Here is a 14994-nt window from a genome sequence, read left to right on the forward strand (position 1 = left end):
ATCATTCAACAAAATTCAACATCTATTCATTATAAAAACTGTCAACAGAATGGGTATAGTAGGCAGATACCTCAACATAATAAAGGCCATATATGATAAACCCACAGCCAACATCATACTGAACAGTGAGAAGCTGAAAGCTTTTCCTCCGAGATTGGGAACAAGACAGGGATGCCCACTCTCCCCACTGTTATTCAACATTGTACTGGCGGTCCTAGCCACAACAATTAGACAAAACAAAGATATACAAGGAATCCAGATTGGTAAAGAAGAAGTTAAACTGTCACTATTTGCCGATGACATGATATTGTACATAAAAAACCCTAAAGTCTCTACTCGAAAACTACTAGAACTAATATTGGAATAGAGCAAAGTTGCAGCGTTCAAAATTAACACACAGAAATCTGTGGCTTTCCTATACACTAACAATGAACTAATACAAAGAGAAATCAGGAAAACAATTCCATTCATAATTGCATTAAAAAGAATAAAATTCCTAGGAATAAACCTAACCAAGTAAGTGAAAGACCTATGCCCTGAAAACTATAAGACACTCTTAAGAGAAATTAAAGAGAACACTAACAAATGGAAACTCACCACATGTTCTTGGCTAGGAAGAATTAATATCGTCAAAATGGCCATCCTGCCCAAAGCAATATACAGATTTGATGCAATCCCTATCAAATTACCAACAACATTCTTCAATGAACTAGAACAAATAATTCAAAAATTCATATGAAAACACCAAAGACCCTGAACAGCCAAAGCAATCCTGAGAAGGAAGAATAAAGTGGGGAGGATCTCACTTCCCAACTTCAAGCTCTACTACAAAGCCACGGTATTCAAGACCATTTGGTATTGGTACAAGAACAGAGCCACAGACCAGTGGAACGGAATAGAGACGCCAAATATTAACCCAAACATTTATGGTCAATTAATATTTGATAAAGGAGCCATGGACATACAATGGGGAAATGACAGTCTCTTCAACAAATGGTGCTGGCAAAACTGGACAGCTACATGTAAGAGAATGAAACTGGATCACTGTCTAACCCCATACACAAAAGTAAATTCAAAATGGATCAAAGACCTGAATGTAAGTCATGAAACCATAAAACTCTTAGAAAAAAACATAGGCAAAAATATCTTGGACATAAACATTTGTGACTTCTTCATGAACATATTTGCCCAGGTAAGGGAAACAAAAGCAAAAATGAACAAGTGAGACTATATCAAGCTGAAAAGCTTCTGTACAGCAAAGGAAACCATCAATAGAACAAAAAGGTACCCTACAGTATGGGAGAATATATTCATAAAAGACAGATCTGTTAAAGGGTTGATATCCAAAATCTCAACAAAGAAAAAGCAAATAATCCAATTAAAAAATGGGCAGAGGAGCTGAACAGGCAGTGTCCAAAGAAGAAATTCAGATGGCCAACACACACATGAAAAGATGATCCACATCGCTAGTCATCAGAGAAATGCAAATTAAAACCACAATGAGATATCACCTCACACCAGCAAGGATCGCCACCATACAAAAGACAAACAACAAATGTTGGCAAGGTGGCAGGGAAAGGGGAACCCTCCTACACTGCTGGTGGAAATGCAAATTAGTTCAACCATTGTGGAAAGCAGTATGGAGGTTCCTCTAAAAGCTCAAAATAGAAATGCCATTTGACCCAGGAATTCCACTTCTAGGAATTTACCCTAAGAATGCAGCAGCCCAGTTGGAAAAAGACAGATGCACCCCTATGTTTATCACAGCACTATTTACAATAGCCAAGAAATGGAAGCAACCTAAATGTCCATCAATAGATGAATGGATAAAGAAGATGTGGTACATATACATAATCGCATATTATTCAGCCATAAGAAGAAAACAAACCCTACCATTTGCAACAACATGGATGGAGCTAGAGGGTATTATGCTCAGTGAAATAAGCCAGGTGGAGATAGACAAATACCAAATGATTTCACTCATATGTGTAGTATAAGAACAAACAAAAACTGAAGGAACAAAACAGCAGCAGAATCACAGAACCCAAGAATGGACCAACGGTTACCAAAGGGAAAGGGACTGGGTAGGAGGGGTGAGAAGGGAGGGATCAGGGCAGTGAAAAAGAAAGGGGTACTTGCTATTAGCATGTATAATGTGGGGCGGGTGCATAGGGAGGGATATGCAACACAGAGAAGACAAGTAGTGAGTCTACAGCACCTTACTACGCTGATGGACAGTGACTGTAATGGGGTTTGTGGTGGGGGGGACTTGGTGAAGAGGGGAGTCTAGTAACCATAATGTTCTTCATGTAATTGTAGATTAATGATAATAAAATCAATAAAAAACACAGGAAAATGTGTCTACTGCACAGTAAAAACCACTGTTAACATTTAAGTTTATATCAGTCCAATTTTACATTAAGAAATGTCTCTAGGCTACCTGCTTATAGATAACTATGATTATAATTCATAAACAATTTTGTTTATCATAAACAACCATTCCTATTTTTAAAATATTTAGTCTCTACTGTATTTTATCAAGAACAAAGAACGGCAGTCATCATTTATTTAACAATTTCCCTACTATTGAATATCACCAATGTTTCCCTATTCCATTCACTCATTTATCTAGCAGTTGTTCCAAAGAGTTTTCCCCTCCATCTCCTCCCCTTTTCATTGGTTTCTCCTTTCTTTCCTTCACACTTTTTTATATTTTCCTGATTTAGGATTTCAGGAGGATAGATTGAATTCCTTGTTCATAATGTGCTACCCATCAGTGCATATATACTACTGTTTTGTGCTGGTCCCAGCTTATCGATAACCAATGTTGTGGTTGGACCAGCCCTTGTGGTTCTTATGATTGCAAGACACCCTTCAGCAACACACACCTCTTTTGGAAAAATAGAAGTTTATTAATTAACATACCTAGAAATAACACAGCACTCCTGGGGTCACACAGCAAGTTCAAGGGGAAGAAAGAGAACATGCACTGGGTTTCTGGTGTTACTGGGGTTCAGGATGTGGCCTAGGGTTTTGAGGCTCAAATGATATTGCTGATCTTGGAGCATAAGAGCAGGAATTTACAACTCAATGAAAAGACACTTGGCCCAAAAGGTCAGGTATGAAATCAGCAAAGATCCCTAAGACAATCATTTGTAAAATCTGTGCTTTGATGAATGATTATTCAACTTCTGGGATTAATGACATCCTCTCTGCTGGTTCATAATGGGCAGACTTTTCTTGAAACAGAGGTCTTTGCTTCATGTGTGTCTTGGTATTGTTCTTAAGTATCCATTTACCATTAATTCATATTACTCTTTTAGAGTCTATCAAATTAAAAAAGTCAGTGTTGTTATTGGAACAAACAGACAGACCCACAGCAGGAGCCCAGCCTTCTATCATAGCGCTTGACTTTGCTGTATCGGTCTCCCCTTCTTTCTTGAATCTGCACCTTCTTTTGTACTGTAAACATGTATATCATAAACCTTAAACTCAATTTCCTTCTGAGACTGTTTAGCTTAGTTACAAGCAGCAAATTTTGAAATCTTATGATATAAATTTGAACGCTGACTCCACCACTGAATAACTTTGTAAACTAGACTAACTATTCCACTGCACCTCAGTCTCCTCTCCTTTGAAATGGCGGTAATGAAATGTTCCAGCTCCTAACACTGTTGTGGGGAATTACCATGTCTAAAACATGGAAGACAGTGCCTGGAATTTGTTAAGAAATTAATAAGATTGACTATTACTTTACTGTTGCTCTGGTCTCATTCACTTCCAAAATTTTGTAAACACCAGTTTTTAGCATTAATGCACATCTAGGTCATATTCAGTCTGACTAATGCTTGCCGTTCTCTATAGACAATATAGTGTAAGTCTAACATAACAGGTATTTTGCATTTCTAATCCCTCAGAATCAAACTGCTGTGGGTGTCGCTGCTGATGGCTCAGTTTAACACCATCTCTCACCTTGGCTTTCATGACCCACATTCAGCGCTTTCCCTGAAAACCTTTCTGTTGACACAGTGATCACTAAAATATTCATCTGAGTGATGTGTATGAATTCAAACCATGTGGGTAAAGGGAAATAACCTGAAGGTCAGTTAAAGGTCAATGGCAAGATTTCCTTTGCTTCCCCAAGTGTAATATCTTGGGACAAAGTGCACAAGGAGGTTGCCACCCACCTGTCTCCTTTCAAAGCTCACGTGACACCTGAGAGTTTCATCAAAGTCAAAGCTTCAACACAAAAGTTGTAAAGGACACACTAAGCAGAATCCCTTGAGTTTTTAAAAATGTGTTCGTGTATGAGTCTAAAATTAGCCTTCAATTTATGACTCCAGAGAATTAAGGACATAGGCTTCTCCATTTCCTAACTGCCAGGCTCAGGCAGCCAGTCACGGCTGCCCAGTCTATATCTGCCCTTCTGAAGGATTATATCTGGGAACAAGTCACCTACAGATTCTCCTAGCATAGTATTTAGAATCAGACAGGAAACTAAAACAAAGGATGCTCAAGTGGTTGGGCTTAAGGCTGTCAGAGAGAAGCTCCCCACACCTTTTGCGGAGGGTTTGGGAATCCTGGTGGCCAGAGGGACCGAAAAGCAGCACCAAGCCAAAGCTCATAGGATGACCAAACTGAAGCTTCTTGGGGAATAGTTTGCACTGCTCTCATGGGGACCTAGCAAGAGAAATCAACCATCTGAAGTCCTGTAATTTAGTTATCAAACTACTATTCCTCATGAACACAGACACCTCTCAGCCTCAGGTTCAATATCAGAGCAGCAGGAAGTCTTCTGAGCCACAAAATGTCAGAGCTTGGTAATGTCCAGATTCTCTGGTTTCACTCACTCTCTTCCTTCCCTCTCCTCATATGAAATCTTTCTGGATCTCTGAGACCACCGGGGACTTTCCATAGACATTCTAGGTACTGGAGACTGTTCCCCAATTTGGGGCAGATTTCCACACACTCCATGCAGTGGGTCTGTGTGCTCACTTCTCTAAGCAGCTACATGAGACATCCTGTCCGGCCTCAGTAACTTATGTCAGGCCGTGGGAATGGAGATTTCATGCATTGTGGGTTGAAACTCTGCATTAGTCCTAGGAATACAATGAATGCAGGGTACATCAGCTAGGCTGACAGTAAGGGGAGAGATGGTGAGAGGACATGAGAATAGATGGATATTTGCTCCTGTTTACGGTCCATTCACATATATATAGAAAGTTCTCTTCTCTGCTATCACCAACTCTCTCCTTCAAAACTGACCAAACTGATGTAGGTGCTGTAGCATACAGGAAACAGGCAGAAACCAATGAAAATTTAAGAAAAAAATTTAATGAAGTGCTGTTATTATTACATACTTGTCTACTTCCATCCCTTCATCTAGTTCAGGAGCCTCCCTGACACCCGTGGGATTTATCCTGCCTCTGACCACCAACTTATCCCCTCCCGGGTCATGCAGCGCCTTCTACCATGATTAGTGAATAGAGGAAACCCCAGATCTCTCTGGTTCCCTCTTATTATCACATCGGTCCCAGTGTGATGGGAACTTGTGAAATTAACTAACAGTTTTACTTGAAATAGATTGGAGCCCAGCAAAGTGATAGGAATCTCTTGCTCTAGGTCTCACTTTCAAGGCATATTTCCCTCTACCCATCCCATTAGAAAGGGTGTGGTCAGCACATGTCAAACCCGGAGCTCAAATTCATCTCCAGCACTTGGAGCCTTTGTGACCTTGGGCAAGTTGCTTAACTGCCTTTCGTCAGTTCCTCACCTGTTTTTTACAAAGTAAAAGGATAAAGGAAGACAATGACCTACATCAGGTAAAACTTAATTGAGAAATAAGTAGGTTAATACATGTAAGGTGCTTGCAGGGTGTCCGGCATCATCTTCACATCATCAGCCCCATCATATCCATTACTCATTAGATACAGAGGTGTTAAAACTGAGCTGAGCTTCAAGTGCTAACCCGTGTTTAAACGTATACTCATTCTAGTGGAGAAAATAGTAGGACAAATGACCTGACAAAATAACCCCCAAAATTCAACATCCTGCTGATCTGTAGAGTGTTTTTGGACAGATGTGGTCTCATACTGCAACTTATGCAGATTTGTAAACCCAGCTTTCCATCAGGAGCGGCACTCTAACTTCTATGTTGCTCTCACTTTCCTCTTTGTAAAGATGAAGTAAAACCTTTCTGCCTCTTTGGATCTGGGCTCAGTCACCCAAACTTCAGTATGAATTGAAAACACTGTGATCTCTCTCAGCAGTGGTAAGTGAGCACCAGGGGCTGAAGGAGTATATGTGGATGAATTAAAACAACTATCAGCTAATTCACACAGAAAATTCCAAACACAGAAAGGTTCATGTTCTTTTGTAAGTGACCTCAGTTTCATTTATGCTTCATTTTTTTTTTTGCTAGTATAAGTACCAGAGAAGATGTTTTCTTCCAACAGGATTTGACAAATAAGGAGATGAAGGGCTCCTTATTTCTTATTTTGTCCAACAAGCTGCTCCCCTCATGGTGAACTTGAGTTGGTTTGAACCATATATGCTGCATTATTAGCCTTGTAAGAAGACTTGCAATGTAAATGAAATCTAAGAAGTTCCCACAGTCTAGGAAACTGTTGAATATACAGTATTAACATAGGATAAATGATGAGAGAGAACATGGACTTGGAAGGTGGCTGCTCTATGGGATTTAACTTGTTTTGAGTATGTCAGGCAAAACCAAGGTCACACTCTGTGGAATCAGGGCAAATCCTGAGAATACAGGGCAGACTAGAGCTATAAAGCGACCGGTCAGTAGACTGTGTGATGCTGCCAATCCAGATAATAGTTTTCATGAATAGGCAGAGCCTACGTGTATAGACACTTATCAGGCATGAAACTGCACACTGGAAAGGCTGAGAGAATAAACCCCTGAATGCAGGGCAAGAGTGGCAAAAAATTTGAGGGAAAAAAAGATTATTCTTATAACAGTTGAACAGAGGAACAGAGAGGTTGTGTCCTCTCTATATCTAGCATAGCCTGGCATATACAGGCAGATATGTGACAATTTGGCATCTGAAAAGTGGGTTTATGCAGAAATCATACAAGATAGTTCTATAGAAATGGAAAGAGGGATTGTGAAATTGAATCTTTGAATTACAAAGGAATGGATGACTAGGCAATGGACAAGGATAAGTGGAGGATGGACGGATGGGTGGATGGGTGGGTGGGTGGGTGGGAGGTTATAGGTTGAATATCAAGGTTTTCTAGTATTATTGTTGTAAATATACATGACAGAGAACTTACCATTTTAACCATTTTTAAGTGTCACGGGTTAACAGTTTTTCTAGTATGGTCAAAATTTGGGGGTGGAGTACCTCCTCAGATGCATGCGTCAGGTAGACACACACTCACACACACACACACACACCTCTTTTCCCCTTTTCCCTTGCACTTCATCTTAGTCCTAAATATTTATCAAGCTTTATGGGCTTGAGCTCTTCTCCAAAAAACATTAACTACACAGTCTGTACAATGCACACCACTATTTTCTTTCTTCATTGAGCAAGATGAATAAACACTCATGTGCATTTCCGGTCACTGTGCCAGATGTTCTGGGTACAAAATATTAAATGGTATGGCCACTGTTCTGAAGACATTCTGATGGCATTGGAGGTGTAAAGAAAGGAATACATGAGATATATATTAACACAAACTAACAGATCAAGAGAGTGATTCATGTGATAGCATTTAGGGAAGAGTTACTTAATGTGAGCTGATGAATTGTATCATATTGCGGGGAAATATTATGTCATATTTAGAAGGAAATCCAAAAAATACTTCAGAAGGAAGGGATAGAACAGAAAACCTCCCTTTTTAAAATACAGATCAGAGTTGTACTCATGCTGATGATTTTTGGGGAAATATCCAAACACTTTCCTCATTTCAAAAATCTGGACATAATGATTTGCCCAGTTTTTTCTCACAATTAAGAACCAAAGCCTAGAATTCATCAGTTTCTCACTAAACAATATTTGGTCTATTACATATTATGGTAAGTTTGGAGAAGGAAAAAACCAAGGAAGATCTAAAAAAGAGTTTAATATGACAGTTAAAATAGGAATGGGATTTGGATTGAAAAGCAGAGCATCCAGAGATGTTTGAGGAAAGGCAGGAAGAAAGGATGTCCATGGGGTGCTCAGGGGTAAGTACACTAGTCTGCGCTTAGCAGTGAGTCTTATTAAAAATGTGGATAACCTTAAAGATCCATAAATGCCCCATGATTGAGGATATTCATTGCTAAGCCTTCATTGAAAGATAGTGCTTGGCAGAAAGACCTCTTGCCTTGGGCCCCTACATAATGAACTCAAATACTGACTTTTCAAACTGGCAATTCAGACAAGTTACATAACATCTGATACTCAATTTTCTCTTCTTTAAAATCTATTCAGCAAGTTCCTCTCTCATTTCTTCTGCCACCTCGTCACATGCAGAGACAAAGAAATAAAAACATACAGACAAACTCACGTACTGGTTCTTGAACACATGCTCATGTCTACATCTTTTAATCTTGTCCCAAAGATAAAATAGGCAATGTATGTCAAATTACCATGTGAAAAAGCTAAAGAAAGGCAAAAGTAATACCATTAAGCAGTTATGCACCTTGGGTGGGTCTTGAATGGGGTAAAATTCTGAAGGATGCAGAAAAGAAGACAAATTTGGAACATTCAGTCTAGGCAGTCCACCACAATACACAATGTATACAGAAAATAGTTGCGCACAGTTTCAGCTAAGAGAAAGAGACTATATTAGGTCACCATCCAATCTGGAAATATATGTTAATTTTTCCAGAAATCTCAGGGATAGAATATCCACCAAACAGTTATCACACTGATGTTGACCCAAGGTTAAGGGTTGAAGTAGATCATTACTACAGGAAGAAAGGATTCTGAAGAATGAGTGAAGGCACATATGAAGGCTAAATAGTTGGGATCCTGCATTCTCTTAATTGAGTTGGTCCATAGAGTTTTCACTTTTGTTGCTGTTTTTAATAAGTGTTTTATGGTAGCAAAATTTATATAAGGCAAAAGTATTTTTAACTGGATAGCTTTTATTACTAATGTTGTTCAATAACCATTTCTGTCAGTTTCAAAACACTACCATCACTTCAAAGTAACACCTGAGACCACTGAGCATTTTCACTGCAACTTCCCTGACCCTGGTATCCACCAATCTCTGTTTGTCTCTAAGGATTTTATCTGTATTATCTATTCTGGATACTTCAAATAAGCGGAATCATACAATTCGTTACTTCCCTGCCTGTCTTCTTTCACTTAGCCTAATGTTTTGGAGTTTCATCCTCATTGAAGCATGTATCAATACTTCATTCCATTTTATGACTGAATAATATTCCACTGTGTGTAATACAACAATTTGTTAATCCATTCATCTGTTGATATGCTTTTGGGCTATATCCACCTTATCGTTGTTTTGAATAACACTGCTATGAGCATGGGTGTATATATACTTGTTGGAGCACCTGTTTTCAATACTTTCATTATATACCCAGGAGTGGAGTGCAGGGCTATGGTAATTCTGTTTATTTTTGAAGATCACCAAACTGTATTCAACAATGGCTGTATCATTTTGCTTTCTAACAGCAATGTACAAGGATTCCAATTTCCCACATTCATGTCAAAACTTGTTACTTATTGGGTTTCGGTTAATTACTCTTACAGCCACCTCAGTGGATGAAAGCAGTACCTCATTATGGTTTTTGGTTTACATTTTCCAAATGACTCTGGATATTGAGTATCTTTTACTGTTCTTTATGGCAATCTTGTATATCCTCTTTGGAAAATGTCTGTGACTTTTACCCTTTTCCTAATTGGATACTTTGCATTTTCTTGTTGAACTGTCAAAGTTATTCCTGTATAGCAGATGCTTATCAGACATACAATTTGCAAATATTCTGTAGATTGTCTTTTCATTTTGATAGTGTTCTTTGATGCACAAAACTTTTTCACTTTGATGAAATCAATGTTATCTACTTTTCTTCTGGCATTCATGTTCATGGTGACATATCAAAGAAACCATTGACAAATCCAAGAATGTGAAAGATTATGTTTCTTCTAAGATTTTTATGGGTTTAACTTCAATATTTATGTTGTTGATTTATTTTGAGTTAATTTTCAATATGGTATGAGATTAGGGGTCAAATTCAGTCTTTCCTAAGTGGACTTCCATTTGTCTCAGCACCATGTTTTGTAGAGACACTTCTTCTTTTATACAATGGTCTAAGTATCAGTGATTAGCCATAGTTGTATGGGTTTATTTCTGGACTTTCAGCTTTATTCTTTGGTCTATATGTTTATCCTTATGTCAGTACTACACTGTTCTCTATTAACCTAGCTTTGTAGGAAGTTTTGACATCTGGAAGTGCAAGCCCTCCAATTGCGTTATTCTTCTTCAAGATTGTTTAGGCTATTCATGATCCCTTCTAATACTATATGAATTTGAGGGTCAGATTTTTCATTAATGAAAAAAATACATTGAATATTTATATACTGATTGAGTAGTATGAACAGCTTATCAATATTGTCTTTTAATCCATGAAAATGCAATACCTTTCCATTTATTTAGGTCTTTCATTTTTTCAGCAATATATATATATATATATATATATATATATATATTGGTGAGGGCATCTCTCATATTTATTGATCAAATGGTTCTTAACAACAATAAAATTCTGTATAGGTGAGGCAATGCTCAATGCACAATCATCAATCCACCCCAAGCCTAATTTTCGTCAGTCTCCCATCTTCTGAAGCATAACGAACAAGTTCTTACATGGAGAACAAATTCTTACATAGTGAATAAGTTACATGGTGAACAGTACAAGGGCAGTCATCACAGAAACTTTTGGTTTTGCTCATGCATTATGAACTATAAACAGTCAGTTCAAATATGAATACTCATTTGATTTTTATACTTGATTTATATGTGGATACCACATTTCTCTCTTTATTATTATTATTTTTAATAAAATGCTGAAGTGGTAGGTAGATACAAGATAAAGGTAGAAAACATAGTTTAGTGTTGTAAGAGAGTAAATGTAGATGATCAGGTGAATGCTTGTAGACTATGTGTTAATTCAAGCTAGACAAGGGCAATAAAACATCCACGATGCAGAAGATTTCTCTCAGAAGAACGGGGGTGAGGTTCTAAGCCTCACCTCTGTTGATCCCCAATTACTCATATGATGGCCCCCCTGCGACTGTGCCTGTCTTAGGTTGTTCCTCCCTTGAGGAATCTTACCCGTCTCTGGCAAACCAGTCATCTTTCAGAGCCATACAGGGAAATGTAAAGTTGGTAAGTGAAAGAGAAGCCTTATAGTTTGAAAAGGTTAGCTTTTTACTTCTTTGCATATTTATGCCCCATTTTTTCAGCAATATTTTATAATTTTCAGAGTTCAAATCTTGCATTTCCTTATGTTTTTCATAAATGTTTTGCTTTACTGGATACTTTTTTTTTAATTGTGCTATTGATTTACTTTTCAAATTGTTCATTGATTATTTATGAAAATACAACTGATTATTATATTTGCTCTTTACTCTTTGCTGAACTTTGCTGCAATGTTGCAGAAATTTTTTGTTAGCTCTAGCAATTTTGTGTGTGTTTATTGGGATTTTCTATTTATAAAATCATGTCATTTGTTAATAGAAGTTTCTTTTTCTTTCCAATTTGAATGCCTTTTTATCTTTTTCTTGTCTAATTTCTCTAACTAGAACTTACAGTACAATGAGTAGACATCATTGTCTTTTTCAAATTCTTAAGGGTTAAGCTTTAACTCTTTCACCTTTATGAAGTATTGCCCATTGAAGAGTGTTATGCAAACTGCATTTTTCTTTTTCTAAATGCTCTTTGCCGTGTTGAGCAATTTTCCTTTGTTCATAGTTTTCTAAGTGTTTCATAACATTAGAAGATCTTGAATGCTTTGTCTTGACAACTGAGATGATGAGCTATTTTTTTATTTGTTGTATTTATATTGTGTATTACATTTATTGATTTTCTTAGATTGAATCACACTTCTATTCCTGGATTAAATCCTACTTGTTTATGGAGCAAAAATCTTCCAATATACTGTTGGACTTGGTTTGCCAGTATTCTATTGGAGCTTTTTACATCCATATTCATAAAGGATATTTGTAATTTTCTTTTCTTATGATGTCTTTAACTTTTTTTATATTAAGGTAATGGTGACATCACTATACATCTCAATAAAGCTGGAGGCAGGGTGGTCTTGTCTAGTAAGAACAATGTCTAGGCTGCCTTATAGACAGCTCATGTCAGCTTTCTTTTGTCCTCTGAATGGACCATGCTTTCTTGTTTATATCTCTTGTAATATTTTGTTGAAAACTACACATTTGTATATTGTGATGTGGTGACTCTGGAAATTAGATTCTCTTCCTTTCCTGTTTTGACATTTGAAAGCTCTAGTCCTCTTACTTAATGATTTCTACAAACTATTTTTGCAAAGATTATATATTGTGTTATGTGCTTACTGAAGTCTCTTTTTGTTGAGCTTGAATTCAACCAGTGTTTTGCCAGAGATTTCCTTGATTTCCTGAGCTAAAAAATCTAAAATTTTGAAACACCCCTCCAGATCTTTGCAAACTGGATCTGTGCTAAAGTACTCTTTTAAGATTTTCCCAGAGTGTTTGTTTACAATTCTGCCTTCGACTTCATATCCTGCTTGCACTGAAACTAAAAATCAGCCAGAAGTGAAAATGTAAAACCTTCCTGATTCTTCTTTGAGCAAGAGAGGAACTGGGCTACTGTGTAGCTTTCTAAATTCCCTAGTACACACAGGCACTGCTGAGCACTCTAATTTCCCAAAGAAACTTTCTCCCTAGTTTTTCCTTCCAGGCTGTAGGTGGTCTACTATATGTTTCAGTCATAATCTTTTGCCCAAGGCAGCTATAGGTTTTTGTTATTCTTATGATGTTTTCAAACAATGTGTGCCACATTTAATCCCTGAGTGATTTTTGTGTTACGTGAAAATAAAACAAAGAATCTTGCATAAGTCCTTCAGGAGTCCCCAGACAAATTAGAACAGCAAACACAATAATTTGTGAATCAGGTCCGCTCTGCTTCCTCCAGATCTGGGACCAGGGTTCTACACTAGAAACGTGGGCTATCATCTTTAATATGGCCACAGAGGCAGGGAGGGGGTAGGAAAGGAAAACTAAAAATTACACAAAGCTTGGCTACTATTTTTTTAAGTTGCACTTTTCTTTATTGAGTGTTCACTTGTTTACTATAAACCTTCGACTGTTTCCCAGAAAAAATACAAAGTTGGTGCTTGACTGTCTGATTGTTTTCTGATGTTTCAATAAAGGAACAGGAGCTTGGAGCTACACACTCCATCACTTTGCTGAAATCATTCCCTGTTTCTCTTTTCATTTCTATTCTACAGTCTCTCCAAATGGCCTTGGGGAACCACAGCACCATCACCGAGTTCATCCTCCTGGGGCTGTCTGTAGACCCTCATGTCCAGGCCCTGCTCTTTGTGCTGTTCCTAGTGATTTACCTCCTGACTGTGATGGGAAACCTCACGATGCTGCTGGTGATCAGGACTGATTCTCACCTCCTCATGCCCATGTACTTCTTCCTGAGTCACCTCTCTTTCCTGGATCTTTGCTACTCCTCAGTCACTGTGCCCAAGCTGCTGGAAAACCTCCTGTCTCAGAAGAGAACCATCTCTGTTGGGGGCTGTCTGGCTCAGGTCTTCTTTGTGTTTGTCACTGGTGGCACTGAAGGCTGCCTGCTCTCAGTAATGGCCTACGACCGCTATGTTGCCATCTGCCACCCTCTGCACTACGGTCAGATCATGACCAACCAGCTCTGTAATAGTCTGATGTGTGGATCCTGGGGCCTGAGCTTTCTGGATGCATTCATCAACTTCCTACAGGCTATGAGTTCGGACTTCTGTGAGGATCAGTCCATCCCCCACTACAGCTGTGAGCTGCCCTCTCTCTTCCCTCTGTCCTGCTCTGACGTCTCCTCCAGTTTTACTGTTTTACTGTGTTCCAGTCTTGTGCATGTTCTTGGAACATGTTTGTTGATCATATTCTCCTATGCCCTTATTGCCTCCACAATCCTGAGTATCAGCTCCTCCTCAGGTAGAGGCAAAGCCTTCTCCACCTGCTCCTCTCACCTCACTGCAATCCTCCTGTTTGACTGCTCAGGTTTCCTTCGCTATCTCATGCCAACCTCAGGTTCACCCCTGGAGTTGATCGTGTCCATACAGTACAGTGTGGTCACTCCCTTACTGAATCCCCTCATCTACAGCTTGAGGAACAATGAGGTGAAAGCAGCTGTGAGAAGGATATTTAGAAAATATCTCCAACATAGGTGACCAGACACAGAAGATGATGGGGGTTCACTACAATATGATCTATTGTTGGCAAACACTAAGAGCATTTTCTGAATGTCATGATGTTGGAGTTAGAAAAAATTTCATAGCAAGTTCACATACCTGTTTGGGGATCAGGTTGAGAAAGATGGAACAAATTCACTCTGGCTTAGGAGCAAACAAAACATCAAATGATATTATTACTCCAGCCTTTTCCTTGAATCATCTTTTTGCAACTTTAATGGTTCTTAATACTATCCTGTTTCCCTTTTTATTTTTTAAATTTTTTATTAAGTTACAATTGATATACACTCGTATGAAGGTTTCACATGAAAAAAAATGTGGTTACTACATTTACCAGTATTATCAAGTCCCCACCCATGCCCCAACACAGTCACTGTCCATCAGTGCAGGAAGTTGCCAGAGATCCACTAGGTCCCTTCTCTGTAATACACTGTTCTCCCCGTGATCCCCCACACCATGTGTACTAAACATAATACTCCTCTGTCCCCTTCTCCCTCCCTCCCCACCTGCCCTCCCACACCCCTTCCCTTTGGTAACCACTAGTTCATTCTTGGAGTCTC

General features: G+C 38.5%; 1 protein-coding gene across 1 annotated transcript; it reads left to right on the forward strand.

Moving 5' to 3' along the window:
* The first annotated feature begins 13480 nt into the window (after positions 1–13480).
* On the forward strand, positions 13481–14413 carry LOC118914834 (olfactory receptor 8S1-like). Its single transcript, XM_036890071.2, has one exon. It carries the CDS (start codon positions 13481–13483, stop codon positions 14411–14413), a length of 933 nt encoding a protein of 310 aa, XP_036745966.2.
* The last annotated feature ends 581 nt before the right edge of the window (positions 14414–14994 follow it).

Source organism: Manis pentadactyla, chromosome 10, assembly GCF_030020395.1.
Source record: "Manis pentadactyla isolate mManPen7 chromosome 10, mManPen7.hap1, whole genome shotgun sequence".
Classification (NCBI taxonomy): Eukaryota; Metazoa; Chordata; class Mammalia; order Pholidota; family Manidae; genus Manis; species Manis pentadactyla.